The sequence below is a fragment of the Syngnathus scovelli genome, chromosome 7, assembly GCF_024217435.2.
Source record: "Syngnathus scovelli strain Florida chromosome 7, RoL_Ssco_1.2, whole genome shotgun sequence".
Classification (NCBI taxonomy): Eukaryota; Metazoa; Chordata; class Actinopteri; order Syngnathiformes; family Syngnathidae; genus Syngnathus; species Syngnathus scovelli.
This window is the reverse complement of record NC_090853.1, coordinates 12,013,288-12,038,243: the sequence shown is the minus strand read 5'-3', so window position 1 is coordinate 12,038,243 and position 24,956 is coordinate 12,013,288. Positions and strand designations below refer to the sequence as shown.

The 24,956-nt window shown below is 40.0% G+C and overlaps 2 protein-coding genes across 6 annotated transcripts in view; one reads left to right on the top strand and one right to left on the bottom strand.

Moving 5' to 3' along the window:
• p2ry2.1 (purinergic receptor P2Y2, tandem duplicate 1) lies at nucleotides 1–7,878 on the bottom strand. 4 transcript variants are annotated; one of them, XM_049726327.2, is made up of 6 exons: nucleotides 7,616–7,878; nucleotides 3,428–3,566; nucleotides 2,020–2,355; nucleotides 1,204–1,372; nucleotides 785–992; nucleotides 1–711 (listed from the first exon to the last, which is right to left on the bottom strand). In XM_049726327.2, the coding sequence occupies exons 3-6, from the start codon at nucleotides 2,339–2,341 to the stop codon at nucleotides 562–564; spliced, it is 849 nt and encodes a 282-aa protein (XP_049582284.1). In that variant the 5' UTR covers nucleotides 2,342–2,355; nucleotides 3,428–3,566; nucleotides 7,616–7,878; the 3' UTR covers nucleotides 1–561. The 4 variants fall into 4 exon arrangements, with proteins under 4 accessions (XP_049582284.1, XP_049582281.1, XP_049582283.1 ...); XM_049726324.2 differs by having other exon boundaries at nucleotides 785–1,124; nucleotides 7,616–7,875; XM_049726326.2 differs by lacking the exon at nucleotides 7,616–7,878 and adding an exon at nucleotides 3,850–4,729 and having other exon boundaries at nucleotides 785–1,124.
• LOC125972552 (F-BAR and double SH3 domains protein 2) overlaps nucleotides 4,788–24,956 on the top strand; it is a 28,461-nt gene continuing 8,292 nt past the window's right edge. The window contains exons 1-15 of one of the 2 annotated variants that reach the window (XM_049726308.1): nucleotides 4,788–5,057; nucleotides 7,531–7,628; nucleotides 10,612–10,657; nucleotides 15,314–15,393; nucleotides 15,717–15,861; nucleotides 16,008–16,141; nucleotides 17,055–17,109; nucleotides 17,230–17,358; nucleotides 19,343–19,465; nucleotides 19,751–19,846; nucleotides 20,517–20,591; nucleotides 20,925–21,041; nucleotides 21,490–21,594; nucleotides 23,852–23,941; nucleotides 24,110–24,172. In XM_049726308.1, coding sequence (XP_049582265.1) covers nucleotides 5,037–5,057; nucleotides 7,531–7,628; nucleotides 10,612–10,657; nucleotides 15,314–15,393; nucleotides 15,717–15,861; nucleotides 16,008–16,141; nucleotides 17,055–17,109; nucleotides 17,230–17,358; nucleotides 19,343–19,465; nucleotides 19,751–19,846; nucleotides 20,517–20,591; nucleotides 20,925–21,041; nucleotides 21,490–21,594; nucleotides 23,852–23,941; nucleotides 24,110–24,172 — 1,377 coding nt within the window. In that variant the 5' untranslated portion in view covers nucleotides 4,788–5,036. The remainder of the gene's footprint in view (nucleotides 5,058–7,530; nucleotides 7,629–10,611; nucleotides 10,658–15,313; nucleotides 15,394–15,716; nucleotides 15,862–16,007; nucleotides 16,142–17,054; nucleotides 17,110–17,229; nucleotides 17,359–19,342; nucleotides 19,466–19,750; nucleotides 19,847–20,516; nucleotides 20,592–20,924; nucleotides 21,042–21,489; nucleotides 21,595–23,851; nucleotides 23,942–24,109; nucleotides 24,173–24,956) is intronic. The other variant, XM_049726309.1, reaches the window with a different exon arrangement.

Below are 24,956 nucleotides of genomic sequence, written 5' to 3'. Positions count from 1 at the left end.
AATGATTTAGTAAAGGTCTTTGACTTAGTCTGCTTGCATGACTAAAGTGAGCTGGGAGTCAGAAACCAACTGTTTTAATGATTGCGTTGTATCGCCATCTAGCGGTAAATCACAACAGTTGACCTTGCCCGCTCACCGTCTGCGTGTTCTTCAGTGTTTTTCGCACCATTAAAGATACGTACAAAATTGTCTTTGAAGTTTAATATATAACAGTTAGCTATGTTTTAAACTTGCAAGACGGAATTATTCTATTTATATGCATATGACAGGAATGTGAAAGCATAATGCATGTAGTCAAGTAACATTCAACAATGCTCTCAAAGTTGAATAAAAAAACTCATCATATACTTTACAGTTGTATATAAGATTACTTGATTACAAAAATGTTATTTAAAATATTTCCTCTAATATTAACACATTCACCCCTGTACAGATTAATGTTATTTGCATTTGTCCTATGGGAAAACTCAGAACAGCGCAGACGTCAAATAGTATTAGAATCGATAGTGTTCAGCTTCTTTCTGTAATCTCTGCTGTGAGAGATCATTTGCTCACAACTTTTCATCTGTGGAGCCGTCTCTTCCTGAGATTACTACGGACGTCCTGTCCAGCCAAAAAGTAAAGGATAGGATCCATGCAACTGTTGGCACTGGCAAATGGACGGGTCACCTTGTAGGCAATACTGGACGCCTCAAGCATATTACAGTTTATCTGGAGAAAGCAATATTACCATTAAACTTTTGGACGTGTGATAACATGTTTGAGAAAGGCCTGTTGTCCTCACCTGCGTGGGGTTGATCTGCCTCATGTATCTCAGGGAATAATACACACTCCTGGTGAGGTGGAACGGAAGGAAACAAAGCATGAACGTTGCCAGGACGATGATGATCATCTTCACTGATTTCTGCTTAGTGCGGTGGGTCACTTGCGCCCCTCCCACGCACTCTTCACCAGCACCCCAACTGGGTTTCAGTAGCTTCCGCAACATCAGGCTGTAGCACACCATCAGCACCATGAAGGGCAAAGCAAACAAAACCACCGACACAGCTGAGCTGTACACCAGGAAGTCATCAAAGAACTCTGGGCTGGTTGTGTCGTAACAAATTTTCTCTGTGGCTACATCCCTGAACAAAACATGTAAAGATTCTATGATTATCATTGTGCTTGATATGACGTATGAGAAATAAATGAGGGTGGAGTCACCTTATTCTTGAGAAGTACAGAACAGGTCCCTGGCAGAATAAAAGACAGGCCCAAACTGCCACAGACACCAGTTTGGCCCGACGAGTGCTCATCCACTTCAAAGAGCGGACTGGATAGCAGACACCCACAAAGCGATGCAGACTGATGCAGCACAGGAACAGAATAGAACCTAGAAAAAAATAAGTAAGTTGACGCAGTTACATACTGCACACCAGTGGTGTTCAAACTATGGCCGGGGACCCATTTGTAGCCTGCCCACTAGTTTTTAGTGGTCCACATATATATATATATATATATATATATATATATATATATATATATATATATATATATATACTATTATGTATTCTTTTTTTCTTTTTACAATAAATCAATGAGATAAATGTATTTGGGGAAAAAAACACAACCATCAGGCCACGGGTGTCAAACTCATTTTTTTCGCGGGCCGCATTGTAGTCATAGCTTCTTTCGGAGGGCCATTATGACTGTCAACCCAAATAAATGTATGAACACCTCATATTATATACAGTAAAAGCTACAAAACAAACTGACAAATAACTCGTTTTCAAATCAGACGAGTAAAAACTGGTCAAATATTTAAAAAAAAAGATATTATTAAAAGTGAAGACAATTTGCAATTCTAGTAATGACACGAATTTGATGCACAATTTGTCTTCGTGGGCCACATAAAATGATGTGGCGGGCCATATCTGGCCCCCGGACCTTGAGTTTGACACCTGTGCATTAGGTCCAAACTATAATTATAAGTTTTCCCCCTTCAAAAAAAATCCTGCGGCATTTGATCATGGATCGCACCGTATAAGTTGGCATAAAACAGGAAGCGTATGATCTTGCAGAGAGGTTCACCAAAGGGCCAGTCGTTTTTATCCGCGTAGTAGTAAATTAGGAACGGTAGCGTGAGGATGTAGAGCGTGTCACACATCGTTAGGTTGAACATGTAGATAGTGGAGGGTTTCCAGCGTTTTGTGCGAAAAACCATTGCGTAAAGCGCCGTCGCATTCAGCACCAGGCCGAACACGAGCACCAGGGAGTAGCTGACAGGAAGCAGAATGTATTTAAAATCTTCTTGAAAATGGCAGTAGAAGTTGCTGACGTTGCCTGGAGCAGTGTTGTTCATGTTAACCAGCCCACCTACAGGAAAACAGACAACATGAATATTCACTACTAACACTTCACATAAAGTATTGGACTCAAATATTTGCACAGGGTATGCATAAACTTAACAAATTTGATGGAACATGACATCTGGACTGTAAATGATGTCTTTAGAAAAACAAAACTGCTCTTTCACATTAATTTAAAGATATGGGTATTATTTTGGTTGTACTTTGGTGTAGAACCCTCCATGCACTAGAGCTTTTTCCAACATTTTCGCTGTCCTTATTTAAATTCGTGAAATATGCACTTATTGGAAACAAAGTTCACACGTTTTTTTAAACTAATGTTCAAAGGCCTTCTGTTCAATACTAGGAATAATTACGATAATCAAATACACGGGTGAATATATCATGCTTTCTTGTAGACGCTGTAGCTCGAGCTATGCTTTTGGTAGAACGGTATGACAAGCTCGTCAACTTTTCTGAAAAAGCATCAAAGAATGATGTATCTATGCAACATGCGAAAAAAAAAATGTGCAGAACAAAAGCAATGCCCGGAGGCATTTAAACTGCTTCGACTTCAGATTGAGCCAAAGAAGTGACAAATGTCGTTGGTGTTTTGAAAGTATCATGATTTAACTCAAACTTTTACCATTGCACTTATTGATCATAAAATTAAAGTACAGATCAAGTCTTGATTTTCTTTGTGCACCATTACGCAGTAGCATTTTTTTTTTTTACATTTATGTTGTTTCACTATCATATCTGGGTGCCTGAGGACAAACATAAAATGTGATTTACGATGAGTACGTTTAACAGCCTTGTGGTCCTCACCCACTATATCCAACTACTATACCTACCTACCTGGCTACCAAGGCACATCTTGGACCTCTAGGAACTCATGGAGACAAAAATTTTACTTAAACATCTGTTGAACCAGTTATACATTCTTGTCTCATTTCTCTCACTTTGCTCAAGTAAAAATCCTTCTCATGACATTCCTTTCAGGTTTAATCAAAACATTACCTTGTTGTAATTCTCTTTGTTCCTCTCTTCCTTTCCATAAACACAACAAATAGAAATTCAGTACAAGAGTCAACAAATACCTGACACAGGCAGATTGTCTTCAGCAGCTCTCTGATATTCCTAGGTTGTCTGTGTGCGTATGGTTATTGGCCCAAAGCATAGCAAATTCCAGTTGGAAGCCAGTTGAGCTGGAACCTGCACGTGCTTGAGACCCCGAGGCTGTTTTTCACATAAAGAATGGCAGGTTACTCTTTGCAAAATGTGGTAAACACGTCAAGCATAAAACCACTGATGCTAGATTTTCATTTACAATAATTAGTCATTGTTTATTCAAATACAATTTCTTACCTCAACACAGCAAGGAATGCAAGTAAAAAAAATACCACCAAAACTATAATTGCATAACCCGAACCAATTATTCTTGGCCATTTCTCCCACATCATTGCAAGGTTGTGGCTGATACTGAGCGAGGGAAGGTGAGAAAGAACATTTAATGTCTCACCTGCTTTTGAAACGAGTTGTATTAATGATTAAAAGTTCCTTAACCTTGGCCAGGGAAACATAATTTAACATACATCTACGCTGCCTAATGGATGGATGAATGGATGGATGAACGATGGATTTATTTATTTATTTATTTATTTATTTATTTATTCATTGCAATTCTCACACAAATCTTCAAAACCCAAATAAAACAGACAAAAAAAAAAAAGACAAAAAATCTGCAAACCCATTAATCCACGCAAATATGCAGCAGTCCACTGGAGTAGAGGAAATCCCCCCACAAACAATTCGAATATGCATTTTTAAAAATCATTATTGTTATTAGTGTGGGCGTGGGTCTCATGCGGTTGCAGCTGCCCACCCCATTTTTCTGGTCAAAGTTGCCAGACTAAGTCAAACACTAAGGACAAAGAGCAATCTTGTAAATCCGTTTTACAATGAATATCAAATAAACGCCCTAACGGCTTTTCATACATATACTTAGCGATTTGATAGCGTGAAACGAAACCAAACGTGACATTTGAAAGCGGCTCATCGATTCCTCTGCGCTCGACTGCGTTCCCTTGTTGCTATGCAGCTCTGCCTCTGCGGTAAAGTCAAGCTAAACTGTCCCTCGCAGGATGTCCTTCTTGATCGGACAGATGACTCGAGTCGGACAATAACGCATTCGAACATTTTGTGTTGTGGCGATGTAAAGCGAAAGACAGGAAAATAGTCATCTGGAAAAAATTAAGACACGTTTTCCTGCGCCCCCCCTTTACCGACACCGGATGCGTTACCGTACTCCACCACTGGGAGGAGCCATTGCCCTTGGCAGATGATGGGGTTCCCCGTTATTATCCACCTTTCCTCCCCACTGCTTCTTCCGCTCCCCTCCCCAGTTCAGCTCTGCTCAGTACAGTACTGTACTCTCAGTAATCCAGCAGTGGCAGCAAGCAACACAAAAGTGCTCACACACTCTCCTCGCAGCGCAGCCTCACTTTCGGCTTCGTAGAAACCAGCCCGCTTGCCACCAATCATGGCCGCCGGAGTACAAATCTAACTCCACGTCTTTCCTCCCTGTAGCGTGGACGGGAGGATTACTGTCATTTTTTATGATCGTTGGAGGAAGAAATATTATTCGGTTTCTTTTTTGAATAACTATACATTTCACTGGGGAAATACCATTCATGTCAATACCCCAAAATGCAGCCGCCGCCGAGGAAGGTGAGTGATTTCTACATCCCGTTATTGATGTTTTTTTTAGCCTGACTTGAGACAATGACGGATGGAAAACAATGTACAGTAGCAACACCATTAATAGTATAGATAACGGCACACAACGCGTCATGTTCGTAAAAGTGGGCACATTGCAGAAAGGGCAATTTTGCCAGCCTGCAAAAGCGGCGTGTTATAGCTCCGAAATATTAACCTTATGACATGATGGTGATGATGATTCATTTGTCCAGCCGTCAAGATAACAAACAGTACGTGCTCCCCTATATTGTCTCAATACACAGAGAGCCACGCTACTATGCACGTGACAAATTTTGCACCCCCTACCACACACAACGTAAAAAAATTAAAAATCATGAATGGCTTTCATATTTGCCCTTTTCGTGAGGTTAGCAAGCTGATAACGTGATGCTAGCTAGCAATGCATCCATCAGTGTGTTGTTATGTGGTCAGCTACTGTATACAGTAGTGTTGAGCGACTGCACCACTGGCTCAACATTTTATGTGATGCCCGTCGTCTTGTAGGGAAGACCTTCATATGTCCGGGGTCACACACGCACACATGCACGCACGCACACACACACACACACACACACACACACACACACACACACACACACACACACACACAGGGCTGCTGAGAACACTGAACTGTCGGTGTGAGTGTGTGTTGTCCTGAAATAGCTGCATGAGAGGCAATTACCTTGGTGTGAACCAGTGCACAGTTTCCTCTTAATTACCTCATATTCCCAATGTGCTACTTATGCTTTCGGTCCCTTCCTTCCCTGAATGTGTCATGTCAGGTCTGCAAAACACTTAACCATGAAGCTTGCACACTCCAAATCACAGGTGGCAAACTCAAGGCTCGATGGCCAGATCTAGCCCACTGCCTCACTTTATGTGGTCTGTGATGACAAATAATGTGCGTCAACTTCATTACACCATGCATCTGTCTGTTGGAAACTATTACACTACTGTCTCCTATCTACGCCACTTAAGTGTCTTGTTGATGTGTCAGCACATGTTTACACGGTGAGCAAGACTCATGCACATATTCTGATAAAAGATGACTGTCATTTATAAAAATATACACATTTATTCTGTTCAGTGTTGCAGGGAGCAGGAGCCTATTCCAGCTGACCGCTAACCTCAGGTCATTTATAGTTAGAGACCAACATCCTCACACCGCCATATCCATTTGTGTATTAGGAAAAACAAGTGCAACAGCAGGCAATTACTGTAAAATGTCATGCCCTAAGTAGCGCTGCAATACAATGTTTGTGTTCCTTCAACGGTTCCCCTCGTTTTACTTAAACTGATATCTGTTTGCAAAAATGTACCTTCTGTAAATATGCTTTAAAGTCGGCAGTGATGTGGAATTGTACTGATCCACACTGGTTCACTCACTCACTCACTCACTCACTCACTCACTCACTCACTCACTCACTCACTCACTCACTCACTCACTCACTCACTCACTCACTCACTCACTCACTCACTCACTCACTCATTTTTCTGTCTCCCTCTGCCCTTTCCTCAATCACCCTCTCTGACTTCCTCTCCCTCTCTCATTTCCCCCCCCCCTCTCTCTCTCTCTCTCTCTCTCCTTCTCACTCCCCCGCTTTCTGTCACCTCCCCTTTCTCACCCCCCTCCGTCCATCTTATCACCTGCTCACCTGCCATTTTCTTCCCCAGCAAGCTTTTATGCCCAGCCTGCCTTCAGCCACTCTTCCTCCCTCTGTCTGTGCCACCAACTCGCCCTTCCTCATCCCCATAGCTTCCTGTGCTTTACTCTGCACGATAGAGGGGAAATCAAGTCACTTTTGTCCCGATGAAGTAATGAACCTCGCCCTCCTTATCTTCAAAGACGCAGCAGATGAGAGAGAGCCTCTGCAGTGTGTGTATGTGTGTGACTAAGATGCCAATGTATTTGTGTTTGCTTGATTTGTCTAGATGACTCACAATTTTGCCCACTTTTAATGCAGTGATTAGCGAGTGGAATTCACCAGACAATACACAATGACCTTCGCAGTGACTTCCTGGGCAGTGACAGGAGTTTGCGTGTGTTTGTGCATGTGTAAATATTCTTTCTTTAGCATAGCATCTGCTATGTGCAAACAATTCCCTCCCATGACTCCAAAATTTAGAAAGTAACTCATAAACTACACAGAGACACAAAATATGCAAAGTTGTTGTGTAGTATTAATTGTTGATTAATTGTGATCAATTCAATTCATTTTCCCTCATAACTCTTCAGACAATATAATCAAATGAAGGACCCCTAAGGAAAAACAAATGTGAATATGAAACCCTGCTTTCCACACCCTAAAGCATTATGTGTTTGTGTATTACATTTTTAACATTTTTTATTTGATTATAGTGTTAACCAGAAAGCAAGAGAAGTGTGGCAGTGTGCAGGCAGATAAATGAATTGACTCGTCCATGTGTATTTTCTCCCCTCCAGGTTAAAGTAACACAAGAGCTGAAGAACACGCACACGGACCAGTTGACAAGACTGCACTTTAAAAATCAGACTGAATGCGACTTACTTGAAGACATGAGGTAGTGATCTCATCATAATGTTCACCACAATCCACTGTGAGGTTTTTTCTATTTTTTTTAAAGGACAAAGGGTCAGGAAAATGATGGAATTTCCTGCTGCCCTCTTCCTGTTCCCCGAATGCCTCTCGTCATTTTCTCGTGTCACCCTCCTGCCTAGTCTTTAGTTTCATTTTGTCGCATTTGCTCTCACCATCTCTTCTCGTCTGTTTCCTGTCTTTTTTGTGTGTGTTTGGCACCGAGACGAAGCTCATGTTCCTTCACACGCTCTCGTTTTGTCTGTGTACGCAGAATCGATAATTTATGGCAGCTCAGTCTAATCAACTTGCTCTCTATTTGCATTCCTTTTCTTTTGCTCACTTTCTCACATTGTTTCACTCATGCCAAACATAGACGCAGGCAAGATGTAAATGGGTGTGAATAAAGCATCATGTGGGAAAAACTAAAGATGATAAAAATAAAACCACTTTTTACTCCAAATGCCAAAGAGACTGCAATACCAAAATCGTAAAAATAGTCAAAGAATCACAACTTTTGTGTGACGAATGGAATGGAAGCATAAAAGCTTGTCTTGTTAGTCTAGTTTAACAGCAGCCCAATACAAACAACAACACAAAATGCTGGAAGTCCACCATTGTCCATTGTGTACTATGATGCATTTCTCGTCTTTGTTCATTAGCGGGTTACACTGTGTCACACTGCTCTGTTGTTACACTATTTACATAGAGCATGCCACACAAATATTGCCTCCATGACCCATAGTAGAAACAGGCCAGATTAGACTTGACTAATCCAAACCACTTCAGGGCATGCTAAATTGAACAGTTCCAATATCAGTGCTACAGTAACAGTACACTGTGCTGACACTCCAATAAAAGACAAGAGACCTTTAAAGAAATCCAACTTACGAGTCCGACGTCAGCGGCGCATATGTGGCGCATACGCGGCATTGTTTACATAAAGGACGATCGATGGATTTAATGAATTGGAGTGACACAGATGGTTTGATAAACGTGTTATTTATGTAATACTTATTTGAATAATTCTGAATGTTACTCAGGCCCGTTCTCAGCTCCTCGTTTGTGTATATGTCATGTTAGCATACCGTATCGTTTAGCCTGTTGTTGCTGGTTCATGTCTGTTCTTGGTGTTGGATTTTGACAAATAAATTTGCCCCAAAAGTGCGACTTATACGCCGGTGCGACTTATATATGTTTTTTTTCACTGTATTGTGTATTTTATGGCTGGTGCGACTTATACTCCGGTGCGACTTATAGTCCGAAAATTACGGTATACATATTCTTGTAAAGGCAATTTTGGCTTTCCCTTTAAAAGTCAATGTTCCAGAAGACATTAATAAAATATATTACACAGTCAGAAAAAGATACATCCACAATGCACTTACTTGTATATTAGAATATTTTATGAAAATTGAACACTTATGGAGTACACGTAAGGCGGCATTCGCACTAGATGAGTCATACTGTGCTTAAGTACGTTTATCTTCTACCTGTGTACTTATTTTGCTTTTTCATGAAATGTAACCCCACTCATAACTTTCTGCCAATTATTTGCTATTGCTGTCAGTGTCAACAAAAGTACAAAAGGAATCATGAAGTCACATTCCTAGCATGACAATTCTGGGATGAATGCTTCCCTGAAATTGCTGTAGATGCCATTGGGCAATCGCACTGCGGTTCTCACTTGAGAAACCAAAAAGGGACATTTTTTGCTTAGTGATGTAATACGGAAAATGGATGGATATACTTCCTAGCTTTCTGACACCACAAACACTGTGTTGAGCAGATGAAAAAGATTGGGATGCCAGCAACTGTGTGCTGTAGTAATATCCATGGCGGGACTTTGTTCTTGCAGTCATTGAGGTATGGACATGAATGCCATCCAAAAAAAGAAAATGTTTTTTGATATCATTGGGGAAAAGCCAACAATTGTATTGTCAGATCAAAAGCTGGCTTTTATGCACTGGCTTGCTTGCTCAAAATTATCAGAGCAAAGTGATTTATATTGTGTAACTTGAAACTTTTTCATGTCAGCTCTGTGAAGATGATGACGGCAAGTGATTAGAAAAAAAAAATGCTATATGGATTCAGCTGGGTCTTTATTTCTGCTGTTGGGCTACTTGCCTTCACAGAAATCCTTGTTTAGAAAGCTTCAAATTTCAAGCCTCTGACCCAATGTAACTACAGTGACCTCTGCAAACAGTCAGTCAGTCTGAATTCATTCCTTACATCCACGAAAAACCGACCTGGCTTCGGCTGCTGAGTAACTTTCAAACTTCACACCACTGAATCATAATCAAACACAGTAAAGCCTACACTGGATTTTAACTCTTAAATCCAAAAAGCTGCTCTGAGGTTATTTACCCTAATTAATCCACAGGCTGGATTTAATCAGCATAGACTCACAAAACACACACACGCTTACACACACACACACACACACACACACACAAACACCACCCCCACCCCCACCCCCTAGGCCTCCCACACACACTTTTATGAAGGTAACGTGAAAGGAAGAAAAAAGGACAGAGAGATCAATAGACAGATAGCTAGACTGAAAGGCTATTTAATCCTGTCGCCGTTAGTGCATTTTAGGTGGAAAACTCTTAAGAGGGGGGATAAAAGAAAGCAAAAGAGTGACAGTGAGCATCATGATGAGTTTGTGGACGTGGGCAGTCAACTTGGTGTCCTCAATCCAACTACTAAATCCTCTCCACTCTTATATCTTCCTAGTTCGTACTCACGCACTCACCACACACGCACATACACGCAAGCACACACACATACACGGTTCCACAGGCTAACATGTTGCAATTTTGCGTAGGTTTTCTCCTGGCACTTTGTCTTCTTCCCACAGTCCAAAAATGATCATTTTAGGTTAATTGAACCTAAATAGATTATGGTTATCTGTTTTAATGCCTACTGTATGTTTACAAGTGTGTGGATTTTTTTTCTATTTACAGGAGCTACAGTCTGAAGAAGGGTCAGCTTGAGAGGGACTATGCACAGGTACAACTCACTGATGTGTAATTGCACGGAAGGAATAAAGAGCAACATTGCCAGCCGAAATATCAAGGTTATTGATGAGTGGGGATATACAAGGCTTTTATTTTAGCCACCAGACCCCCCAAAAATGTTGAAACAACAAAATATGGCAGTGTAAATGTCAGCAAATAATGAGACTTAAGTTCAGCCAGCGTCAAAGGATTAAGTGTGTGTTCTCATTTTCTGTGACTTTTTGAATTTATTTCTTTGCAACACATCTTAAAAAAGATGCACCGCCGTCATGGATGACATCACGTGAAATGTCAGCATATGGTGTGAGATCGGAGCACACGATAGCTCAGTTCGGCAAGCTTTGTAAGCGAGTTTCACACTCTGCCTCAAAAATATATACACACAGGAGGATACGTAATGTCACCACTGCGTCTCATTTAATATTCCAGAACAGAACAAAGCAGGTGTGTGACAACAGCTCTGACTTTTTCCATGAGCCGCTGCGCCATCCTCGCACTTTCATGGACATCCAAATTAATCCTGACAACATACTTTCTCACTGCCGGGGTTTGGCGGTTTATCACAACAGGACCACCGATTTGTTAACACGGTGTTATTTCGTAAATGCAGTCTTGTCGCAGAGATGACACATTAATTTAAAGGGCTGCCTCGGCCGAGGTGCTGCTAAAAATAGTACCTAGTGCCATTCTATAGAGAGACAAAATGAGAGTGCTGATCCATCTGTATTATTCACCGCACAACTAACTCAAAGGTGTACTCTGCCTTTTGCTGTAGATTACCTCATACATTCCCCAGAATAGATTTTCATAAAATGAACCTTTTCACCTTTGCTTTCAGAACAGGGTCAGTGCGTCTACTCCTTGCTACCTCTTTGCCTTGATTCTTCTCACACCTTTCTCCCTCAGCACTGTCATTTTAACCTTAGAAATAGTGGTTGCCTAGCAACAAGCCCTTGCGGGATTCAATGGATTGCTTTCTTAATTTTGTGTGTGTGTACGTGTGCATGTGTGTGTGTGTGTGTGTTTGTGTGATGAACACAGGTGCACGCACCTTGTATTTTTAAGCAGGTGATGACATTGATTTTTTTTTTTTTTTTAAATGTTCACATGCACCCTAATATTATTGTAGAGCAATTTAATGATGCCATGTTGCCCCTGTGCCTCTCATCACAGTGCTCGGCTAGTTGGCCTCTGCCTGTTAACACATACAAACTATACTCAACACAGACATAAATTCATCCGATTAGCAGGCTTGAGAGACTGATGGAGTCAGAGAGATGGGAGAAAGTGAGAGGGAAAGGGGAGACAGATTAATAGGATGCAATCTGTAAGGGACAAATAGGCTCGAGCATTTTCAAACAGAAAAATGACAGTGGACGGATGTGGCGAGAACAAAAATAGAGCAAAAAAGTTATTGAAGAAGATGTTTCTTTTAATCCTAGTCTTCCACGTGTTAGATATTCTCTCACTTTGAGGCTAGTTACAAAGAAGCTGTAGAAAGTTTTGAATTTGATCTAATGACATATGGCCAGGGGTGTGATCATTAGAGAATTCAAATTTCATGTGCTTTGTGACTGTTCAGAGTACAAAAAAGCCATTCGAAGTGTTTCAGTTACAGTCTGGATGGGGTAAAACACAGATTCGGCAGTTTGAACAAGGCCATGGTGAAGCCCAGAGTTCAAGCCAAACAGGGTGAAGCAACATTTAGGTGTCAAATAAGCTGCCAACAGAATTGAAGTAAGCCCCAAGTGTGCTTTTAAATCGGGGTTGCAAACCTTTCTGTTATCCTCTTGTTTATTATTAAGTTATTTTGAAGCATTTTTAAAATCCTTAAAAATATATTTTGCTTTTAATGTTATTTTAGCTATATGAAAGAGAGAGAACGAGAGAGAGACAGAGAGAGGAAGATTTGTTTTTCCTGCATTACCCTCCCACAATCAACATTACTGGCATAGTTTTCGGCTGGGGTCATTTTTGGACTGTACTGCCCAAAAAGGCCATCCTGCTTTGTGGCTGCTTCTTGAGTGGCTGAGTAGAGTCACGTGATTGCTCCCTTTTAGCCAACCAGACACAATGTAGCTCCTCACATAAAAGCCATATGGCTTTGGCATAAAGAAGCACAGTAGAGAATGGAGAGGAAATCAAGCACTGTTTATCGATTCAAGAGGATGACGAGATAGGTTCTAGGCTTGTAGCAGACAAGCATGGAGTGTTTATTTCATACTACCTTGACTCAGCGTTCCATTACATAATGACTCATGCTTAAGGTGGTGTCTACTAGTGTTTCAGAGCAGTGGATGATGTCAGTATAAACACCCTATTTGAAATCATGGTTTCCAAATATTTGAGATGAGATCATTAGACAGACATTAGATGCATAGAACTATAAAGTGTAGCAGAAAATGTAAGCAGATGTATTAAAAATATAGTATTACACATGAACCTATGAAGGAGAGTAAATGTATTGCAGTGCACGAGTCCCATGATTGCCGAAGTTTTTGCTGTGATAGAAACTAGAGTTCTGAATTATGGTGTTTGTCTACCTTGTGGGATAAAGCTATCGCAGTATTTGGTTGTTGAGCATCGGAAACTGCAAAACCTCCTGCCAGAGGCCGGCAGGCTGAACAGTTCATGGTGTGGGGGTGTTGCATCCCTGTTGAACATGGGCACTTTTGGCCACACAGCATTTGTCTGCCATATCCCTGACGGAGGGAAGAGAAGTTGCAATTTTTTATTTTTTTTTTCGTGTGTTTCTCACCACTGTCTGGAGAGGTTGCCCTCTGTTTCTTTGTAGCCTGCAGACCACACGGCGATGCAGCTGGTCGGCATGCTTTTAATGGTTTCTCTGAAGGTGGTGAGGAAGGTAGGTGGGAGGTATGCCCTTAGCTCACACAGGACGTTCAGTCACCACTACTCCTCCTTTTTTTTTTTTTTTTTTTTTTTTGCAAGAGCTGTGTTGTTCTGTGACTAAGCAAGAACAATCGTAATCTGCAGCTACTAGTACTCCTTTTTTTTTTTTATATACAAGAGCTGCGGTGTTCTGTAATTACATAAGCAAGAACATTCATAATCTGCACGGCCAGGAGCGTTTGGCTATTGACTGTCCGTAAAGCATTATTGTTGATATGGAGTGTGATAATGTTGATGTCAGCAATCATTTCCTTTGTCTTTTTTATGTTGATGACCAGGTTGTTGGAGTGGCACCACTCCACTAGTTGGTCCACCTCTGCTCAAAAGCTTCCACATTGTCATCTCCTATGAGGCACACTGCTGTTGTTTTTTCCCACATACCTAAATATGTAGTTCACACTGGATCTGACTCGACAGCCATGGGTTAACAGGATGAACAATAGTGGTCTCAGGACGCATCCTTGATGAGAGCCGGTACTCAGGTAGATCATGCTGGATGTTTTCTGAGGTATTAAAATATTGAGTAGTAACAGGTCCAGTAGGTCTGGCCATCTAGGGCTGTTGGGTCACAGAAACAATGCCCATATAAGTAATAAACAAATTGTGATTCAACTAGATTCTGTTACATACATGTGAACCTTGCAGTTGGCACTTCCACGACACGGGCTCAATTCGGACTGGCTGCTGTTGGTTGCACATTATGACCGCCAACTTGGCTGCAGTTGCAGTGCAAATCCAGCAAATCCGCACAGCATGCGGTCTTGGCTTGGCATTGCCAAGAAGTGCCACAGTAAAAATCTCAAAGGAAATGCAAAGTGACAAAAAAAACTAACTGTGCAGAGATGAAACAAAATAATTTGGGTAACATGTAAGGGTGACAGATTATAATAAATGTGTGAAATGTAATGCTACTTTATTCTCTATTTGGCTGCACATTCTCGTCTTTGTCTGAATACACAGTCTTTCTGGTCAAAACAGGATGTGTGTTTGTGTGTGTGTGTGTTGTGTGTGTGTTGGAGGTGCACATGGGTGCGCGTAAAAATGAATACCACCTTAGCATGACCACACAGGAAGGCCATATATGGGCTACTGAGGGAACTTGAGGTAACTGGCAGATTGTTAGCGTTGGCAAGAGGATGGTGGGAGGAGGTTCGTTGCTGAAAAAATGAGGGCGGGTCACATTGAGGATGAGGGTAAAACACCCACAAGTACATATCATTAGGGTGATTGATGGTGAACATTTACAAAATAGTAATATCATGCTGTTGCTTGACATTAGCTAATTTTGGAAGAGTGAAAAAAAATCCAGACAGTAGAAAAAGGAGATGAGCAGTGGTTAGAATGTTAGTGAGAGTAGGAAATGGCCTTGAAGCTACAATACATTATATGATTGTATTCAGTTTCCTTCCAGTGCGTGTATGGCTGAGTTGTCACTACTGACACAGTGACCCACTGTAGTGGATGTAGGCTACACATTCTGCAGCCCTCTGCAGTTTCTGACTGATGTGCATACTGTACAATCTAACTGTGCCTTAATTGTTGCATATGTGTGGGCTATATTATGGAATCAATATTAACAATCTCAACAAAGACAGGACAAAGTAGATCAGTGCAGAATCAGTGGGCTTGCTTCAATGGGCCTTCCATCCAGCTTTGTCAGATTTGTTCACATTGTAGAAAAATGTTGTGAATAACGTGTTTTATAAAATCATTGCATTATTTATACGTCTCTCATTAGGCTCTCCAGAAGTTAGCAAGCCAATATCTAAAGAGAGACTGGCCTGGAATCAATCCTGATGACCAGAGAACAGACTACAGGTCAGTGGGTGTCTATTCAATTACTAACTAATTTAATTTACTCATACATGTGCAGATTACATTTACAGCCAAACAAATCCAGGTCTTCTTGGTGTCATTTCTCTTTGCTTGATAAAAAGACATTGAAACATGAAGAATTATTATTTATGATACTTGAATTTCTGTTCTGTGGTTAATTTTTAGACCTTAGCTTTAATACAGAATCATGCATCAGCTTATAATATTGATTCACAGCCTTATAGTGATGTATAAAATTTAAATACAGGATAACCTACTTATTTCTCATTAGTGTGTGAGTAACTGTGCTTATTCTGTCCAAGCAGGAATGTGTATGCAGTGTGGCGGTCCTACTTAGAGGGTACAGTGCAGGTGAGCCAGTCCAGACTCAACGTGTGTGACGACTACAAGAGTCAAGTTTCGGATCCTGCAAAAACTGTCAGACTCTTCAAGGAGCAGCAACTAAAAAAGGTAAGTAGTTACAAGGAGGCTCTGTAAGTGGCCGTTTAAAATGTGAAGATCTTTTCTATTACGCGAGGATATGCTTTCATAATGATTTTACCCTATCATAAAAAGTTATTTTTCCTTACTTACCCCTTTCTTCTCCCCTGACAAAGATCATCGATCAGTTAAGTGGCATTCAGGCAGAGCTGCAGGAGTCGGTAAAAGAACTGGCAAAAGCCAAGAAGAAATACTACGACTGCGAGCAGGTTGCCCACGCAGTACGAGAAAAGGCGGATATAGAAGCCAAGTAAGTGTGTGTAATTTGTGTGTAATAGAAGAAGTATGCAAACAGCATACTTCTTAACCAAACAGCAGCAAACCCAAGTATCTTTTTATAGTATCGGCTTAAGGTTATTTTCCACTCACTAACTGCAGAGGATTTAGCTGCCGGCAGGTTTATTTGGTGAGTCACAGTGCCATATTGTGTACACTACATCGATTGACCATTCAGCTCTTCACTGCCACTCAATAGAAGGTTACAGCTACTCCTCTGCCAAGCCATTTCATTTCAATTGAGAAAAAGAGTGATGCGTTCGTCACGGCCTAGCACAAGGACCAACACTTGGTTTTCATTTTTGTATTCTTGTGTGTTGCTGCGCTCTACTTGCTGCTTTAAAAGAACCAATACGTACCCCCATTGTTGGACAAATTAAAGATTTACCTCACTTTACCTCATTGGGTTTAAAAATATATAGTATATCGCATTCAGGCAGACATGTTTACATTTCAGAGAGAAATGCTTTGCACATTTCGGTAAGTGAGAATTGATTCTGTTCAAGGAAGAAGAAAAAAACACAGAGTCAGCACACACTCTGTTATCATTTCTGTTTGATGTCACAGTTGGATGAATTATGATGGCTGCATTGGGCTGAGAATTATTGCTGTCAAGCCACTGCATCCTTGAGATAAATTTTCATTATTAACCACAGTTTTGACATAATTCTTATTGTGTGGGATATCAGATGTCTTCTTCTCAGGCCTCGATTACGATACTGTCCTCTGAGTAGATAACTTGTGCTGAATTACCATTAAGATTCACATTCAGAATGAACACACCAAAATGTTTGGATTATATTGTAAAGCACAAAGGCAACTAGAAATGCTAAATTACGCTAGGTCAAAACTAATTTATTGTTTTTTGTATGTTGCTCTCTTTTTAGGTCAAAACTAGCTCTCTTTCAGTCAAGAATTAGCTTGCAAAAAGCAAGTGTAAAGGTAAGACGTTTTTTATACTGTCAATCGCTATGCAACATTTGAAGTTTACCTCTTCGATTAGCGCTAAGACTTTGCAATACATGGGGATTAAACACGAAGTTGTTGATTCTGTTTTTGCAGTTGAAAGCAAAGAGGAGCGACTGCAACTCAAAAGCAACACAGGCCAGGAATGATTATTTGTTAACATTAGCCGCTGCCAACGCTCACCATGACCGCTACTACCACACGGACCTGCTCCACTGCATTCAGGTATCGGGCAAAATGATTTCAAGATACAAAGTTTCAGGGATTCCACCTTGGACCTCCTGTTTCAATTTTCTTAAATCCATGCACTTCATGTTTCATTTCATCTGTGCTTTGTGTTCACAGTAGCTTCAAGGCAGCTACGGTATTACTACAATGACAGGTTCTTTCATTACGTGTGGCTTAAGAGTTTTAGTCATGGCTCATGTCTCGAGGGAATTTCCAGGAAAGAAAACTTTTCAATTAGAAATCAACCCAATCTGAGGGAAATAAAGGTTCAAAGTCACTTTTCCTTTCAACATTGCAGGAGAATTGTCCCACATCCAACAAAACAGTTTGATGCCATGACATCTTTGGGTTTCTGATTTGATCCCTGCAGTGCAAATGTAGAAATTGACTGCACTAGATCAACATTAGTAGAGCTTAGCAGAACTGATCATGAGCATTGGAAAAATTGGAGGGAGTCGTTTTTTTTGTGAAGCATACCAACCCTAATATCCAAATACCCAAGTGATGAATCCAAAATTGTAGAGAGTAACAGGAAGTTAGACATTCCATTCCATTAGCCATTCCATCACAAGATTCTATTTAGTCAAGTTTATTTTTAGAGCCCTTCATCATAAAAGCAACTGAAAGGGCTTCACAAGCTATTTGAAAAAGATTAGCGACATCCCCTAGTAAACCCCCGATTAAGATAAAAATAAATTGCAACACTAGTATAGACAAAAAGTAAATGAATATTTTGTCCCTGAAACTTGGTATTTACCATCCTCTTCAAATCTTTCATTCAGTAGGATTCGACTGTCACCCTCCATTTGGTTCTGTGCCCCCGTACATACACTGAAGCCTGAAGTGCCCATGAGCATCGACACTATGAGGCACTCCTGAATAATAAATCAGCAGCTCGGAGTAACGCAAAGCTGCAGGGGATTGTGCACACACACAAACACAAGAACGTGCACACATATGAGCTTATGCGGGACAGTGCCAGAGGAAGCCAATCTGCTAGTTCTTTCTCTCCCCAACTTGAGCGCATCTTCTGTCCCGATGTGTCCTCAGATTCATCTGTTAGACACAAAGACACACAAGTCAACTCACAGCCGCTCCGTTTCTGCTTCTTTGAACCATGTTTATCGCACATGCATGCATTTAGCCCAAGCACACACACACATAAGCAAACACACCAACTCACTGGCTGTGATACAGGTCTTTTCCTGGAAACTGACTCATTTCATTTCAGCGCAACTGCAAATGAATTTTAAAAAAAAAGTTGTGGGACGAGAAGAAAGCGGGGATAAGCATCAAGATAAGGAAACATTTAGAATGAAGTCAGCCCACCCATAATGACATAACTTCCTTTAGTTGCCTTGCATTTCATTTATAATCCATTGTGTGTGGACAAACATTGGCATTATTCATGTCGGAATATTTGAGAATTTGTGTGTGTGTGCGTGTGTGTGTGTGTGTGTGTGTGTGTGTGTGTGTGTGTGTGTGTGTGTGTGTGTATTGTGCGAGACTACGCGCTGTGCCTGTGTGTGTCGGATTGTTGTGAATTGGCATACGAACCTCTTCACCTCCTCTTGCAGCTGTAAGAAAGAAATCCAAAACACACACACACACCCACACACACACACACACACGCACGCACACACATTTGATGTTTATATCTGCTTGCTTTCACCATTTAAGTTTTATACTTGCCAAAATCTCCACGTTTCCTCTTTTTCTCCCTCACTTCCTTGTTTTCATTTGTTGTGTATGGTTTGGGAGAGTGTCTGTGCTACATGGAAACTACACTGACACTTAATTTAGAGGGTCATACTCTATTCACAAGATCTGTGCCTGAATAATAATATCATCCGTTAAATTAAACACACTGGTGAGTGAGTGATGCTTCCTATAGGCAATATGAATAAAATGTGTCCTATTTTTAAGGATGATGTAAATTCAAAGTATATAACCATGCTGTTATTTTTTCCCTGTCATCCAGGCCTTGGATGGCAGAATTTATGAGCATGTGAAAGACTACCTGATAGCATTGTGTCGCACCGAGCTGGAAGCCTCACAAGCGACACACAACACCTTCCAGTTCCTGTTAGACAAATCTACCAGGGTGAGTAAGAAGGCATCATTCGCTCATTTATAACAGGAGAATTTAGGCAAAAGAAGTACAAAAAAATGCTCTCTAATATCAATCAATTTTGACCTCTCAGAGTATGTGTTAAAAATAAGGAGTTGTTTCTTAGATGAAATCAAGGTTGTTGATAATCATAATAGATCAACACAGCAGCACTTCTTGAGTAATAAATTTGCTCAAATCATTTGGGGGTAAATATTCTCATTATTGTTCCTCCCACTAGCTTTTTTTTTACAATGCAAAATGTTCATGTCTTGTTAGATAATGCAGGAGTTCAACCAGCAGTTGTTCATGCAAGAGAACCCAGTGTTCCATAAAGCACACGACTTCCAGTTCCAGCCCAGCGAATGTGACAAGGTGAGACATAGTGAACACAACGTTGTCCTAATGTGCTTGCTTGTGTGATCGTGTTAAAACAGCAGGACTCTTTTTTTTTTTTCTTCTTTCAAATCCATCTTGCTGGCACACATTCACGCATGCACACATCCTTCACTAAGTCGTAAATCTGCAATCTTGACACATGCCTTTTTCTTTCATTCTACTTTTGGCATACAATACCTTACATCATCTTTCATCTTGAAATACATAGAAACTCCGATATGCAGTTTTTTAGGTGATACACTTATTCTATGGAAAAAGAGCCCCTTTTGACTTCTTTTTCATGAAATAGGTGTTTCTTTGTGAAGACAATTGCTATTGTCATTATAAATAATGGCTTGGGGTTTTCGTGCTGTTGTCTATAGATCAAGTTTCCAATGTTGCATTATTCCGACAACTTTTATTTCTGAAGTCTCTCTAATGTAGCACTCCTCAAATTTAATAATTACCACTCAATATATTTCTTTCAATTACTATTCTCTTGGCATCTCTAGAAAACACATGAGCTCCCGATACATAATGTTCCTTTCCTGTATTCTCCTGATCCTACTTAACCTTTGCTAATACTTTTCCCTGACACTTTCCCACTAACTACTCCTTGTGTTTGTGTTTGTTTGGTTGTGACTCTGCTCCTGGCTGCATGTGCCAGACTCTGAGCTCGGTGCAGCAACTGGTGGACATTGAGCCTTCACCCGTCAGTGCCATGAGAATGACCCTGGCACAGGTAGCCATAACTGCCAGCAAAAGCCGTGGATCATCATTATTGAGACATTTTTGTCTGCTCTCTCATAGTAGCATTTCATATGACGTGTAGTCACTCTGTTAATAAAATGGACGCATAAACACTGCTGAGCTTTGCAGCACATTCTTAATTTCTTACAGTACGAAAATGAAATGTTTCTTTCTAACTCCAGCTAAACAGCTTCTGCATGTTACAAACCCAGTTTCGGTTTTGCTGATTTTCTTTCAGTTCTGTTCTGTTTGCATATGTTTGGCCGTGTATTTTCCTGTTTGTTTACTTATGCTTACACGATTATGTGTGTGTTTGTTTTATTAGAGTCGTCAGCTGGAGTCGGAGATGGGAACCACGGAGGAGCACAGTCTGAACAAGGAGGCCAGGAAATGGGCGACACGAGTAGCCAGAGAACACAAGAATATCATTCACTACAAGAGAGTGAGACATTGCAATATACCGATTGCATAGCATAGATTATTAGTTTTATTTTTAATATATCTACTGTTAAATTTGTATTTAGAAAAAATATATTGTTTAGCTGGAAAAAAACTGGCAAAAGACTGAGATTTTCAAGAGATATTAATTTACTATTTATTTATGTATTATTTAATTATATGATTATTTAATTAATTATTTTGATAAAACCTTACATCTCTCAAATAATTTGTACTCTTCCTAAGTCTAAATCGAAGTCGCTGGCTAAAACTTCCCATGTCACAATTTGCTATTTTTTTCCCCACACATCTATACTATTGGTCAGTTCACTTTTTTCTTCATTTTCAGCCAGAAGATACCCTTGCACTAAATACAAAAATCACTCAAGAATAATTATATATTGTATATAAAAGAAAAAATATGTATTAACTTGGGGTATGTGTTTGGTCAGTCACTGGAGGAGTGTGAGAGTCATGGCCTACCCCCCACTGAACAAGGCCGAGCAGATCTTGAGATGAAGATAGAGGAATCCAAAGAAAACATACGCAAAGCTGAGGTTTGTGACTTTCTTTCCTTTTTTTCTCCCTCAGACCAACACTTAACGCTGCATGATATTCAAACATTGATGCAGCTGGTTTAGTTACTTAGAGGGGGCTGAAAAAGACCCGTAGGTTTCCTACAGTCAGAAATTACATTGCAGCATAATATACATTATAAGGTTAAGGTTACCAGATATAGTTCCTTGACCTAATAAAGGCTACATTTTAGAACAGGCTGAAGTCAAGTTTCTTTCACCCTTGAGACATTGTCACTTTGCGGTCTATCTCACTTTGCTGAGCTCATATTTTCCTTCACGGCTAGTTCCCACGTCTGACACCCTCTGCTGGCAGATTTTCACAAATGTGTCTTCTTTGCACATCAAGAATACACTATTAATAACATGCACTTCGACGTCATGCAAACACAGGTGGTGCAAGAACTGGCTGTATAATCACATTCCTTTTCACAATGTCTCCTGCTTACTTTTTCTCTGTACTATCCTTTGCTCTTCCAGGTCAGCACTACTTTGATTTAGCTTATTCATATTTAATGAAACGTCTGCATTGTAGAGCTCTTATCGGAGCATTATAAAGGAAATGAAAATAGTGCTACTTGCATTAATCCATTTTTTACCTTAGATTTATGCGCATAGTAGTCGAAGCACTTTTCTCTTGGACCCACAATATAATATTCACTTTGCACACAGAATAATAAAATATAGAAGGAAGATCATGTAAGAAAAGGAACAATGAGCAGTGTTTAAACATTATGCTTGTCACTCTACATTATGACAAAATCTAAGAGGTTTCCTTTGTACCTAAACCATGCATCATTATCATTATGAATGTAATAGTTATGAAATGAACCACAATGATAATTTGTCTGCGTCTTATCATCATTCAACGTTTGAGGAAATAAATGACAAATAAAAACTAAAGGCTACTGTTTTAAAGAAATAAATTTCCTTATGGGTCCAGCTGTAACAGATAAATACATACCTGCGCTGAGTTTAAAGTGAATAAGAAGAGCTGCTACAATTGGTCGGGAATCAAGTCTGTTGCGTTTACTACGTTTTCGTATTCCACAACGGCTGAAACACCCTTCTCTAACTCTATGAAAACAGCAAATAAAAGTCAAGTCAAGTCAAGTTTATTTGTATAGCCCTAAATCACAAACAGTCTCAAAGGGCTTCACATAGCCAAAAATTGACAATTATTCTCAAAAAAGAAAACTCTTTGCGCCAGACTTGCGTCGGGCGCATTAATATGGCCCCACGTTTTTGCGTCGGATTTGATCCCTTCCTCCAGAAAGTGACAGGGCACTTGAGGGCTTGTTGTGTGTTTTAAACAGAGCTGAAAAACTGTCAGTGTTTGTATGCAGTCAGACATATTTCGATCTATCAACAATCATTGTGCAGTGTCAGCATGAGACAAACTGAAGGAGCAGGTAATGAAAGAGGACAGCAATGAAAATGCAGAGAAGACGACGAGAGGATTAGAGATGAAGGAGAGAAGAGAGGCAGGCAGGCAGGGATTTCATAATCTGTTTATAGCTTCATCATATTGTCTCATTCGTAAAGAAGACAGCACATATCCAGTCCTGGCAGCTTATTAAAAGTAAGTTGGGATATTAAAGTAAGCTGTCTGATTTTAATACTTTATCCCTATGGAAAATTTGACTTTGACTGATTACAAGTTGTTGGATAGAGCTGAACTTTAAATGGCAAACAACAACAAAACAATAGCTCTGTTAATTTCAGACATCTGGCATAGCTGTAACAGGAGCATTTGTTTCTGAAATCAATTTGTCTAACTCCATTATTGAAAGTCATCACAAATACTAAATTAATGATGTTATAGAAAGAAAACATTTAAGCATATTAAACCGAACAAAATTGTGATTAGAATAAGAGATTTTTAAACAAGACAGATATGCACAGTTCACAAAATTCAACACCATCCTCAAACAATTCAGACTCGTCTTCAAACAATGTAAAAACTCTTATTTTGCAAGGATCATGGTTTATATCGTATGTCAGTGGATGTCATTTACCAGTTACAACTTTGTCTTGTCTAACATTCTTCCAAATCTTCAAACAACCAATATTAATTCTGAACTTCTTTTCTGCTCATAACAACAACCTCATTCAAACAATCGTCACGTTATTAATTTAGAACTTTTTTCTTCTCATAACAAGAAATTAAAAATTATGTGTAGTTTGTAGTCAATAACATGTCGGATGAGTTTAACCAGTTTCCTTTCTTTCCTTAAAGACAATAAAATTAAAAGCAGAAGCTCGGTTGGACCTCCTGCGGCAAGTGGGCGTAGCTGTGGACACCTGGCTGAAGAGCGCCATGAACCAGGTATTTTTAACTCTGTCCTAAATGTGCGTTGAAGATTCTTGCGGCGTGAGCTGCAGTCGTTCTGTCTATGCGACGTAGGTCAATGCACGACTGCTTGAATGCTGTGTTTCACGATGAAGGTTTTTTTTTGTCCGTGTGTGAATGCCCTCACTCTCTCTGTGCATGTAGGTTATGGAGGAGCTTGAGAATGAGCGCTGGGCCAACTACACTTCCCATGATCCCTCACTGTCGGTGAGACAACTCCTCACGTTTGTGTTGCTGCTCTCTTTGTCATAACAGCATGTTCACTTTTGTTTGAAGCCGAGGTGTTTTTAAAAAATATATTTTTAAAAGGCAGAGATTTTGTCAATATGCCTAAAGGGTTACATGAGCAAATCTCACACCTTCAGGTAAGTATTGAACATAATCACCACAGAACTGCATGTCTATATCACTATGGCATATATAGAGAACCATCTGAAGTTCATCCATTCATTTTCTATTGTATTTTCCTTATTTGAGTCAAAGGTGAACTGGCCTCCATTCCGGCTAACTTTTCATTTTCTGAAATGTTCAGAAATAGTGTCAACCAGAGGCTTCCATTTTTTATGATTTCATTATGAACTACCCAGCCAGAATAGCTCTCCTGACAAATCACCTCTTGAATGATGCAAAGTGTAACATAATTGATTGATCTCCGCCTGACCTAATTATCAATCTGACCATCCAGCCTATTAAAGAAAGAAGCACAAAAATATTAAATCTCATAGCAAACTCAACAAGGCAACATCATCTCTTTACAGTCATAAAAAAGTTATAGATTAAAAAGTTATACTTTCAGCCGACATTGAAATAGCTCACATGACACTACAGTACAAACACCAAAGTGATCCTCAACAGAAGGATGAAGAGAAAGCCTGTGGATGACTGATGACAGTTGCAGAATTAGGAGACTTAGATGGAAGCTTTAGAGGAAGTCAAGTGGCAAGGCGATAAAGGTGAAGTGATAATGAAAATATAAATTTAGATGCTAAGG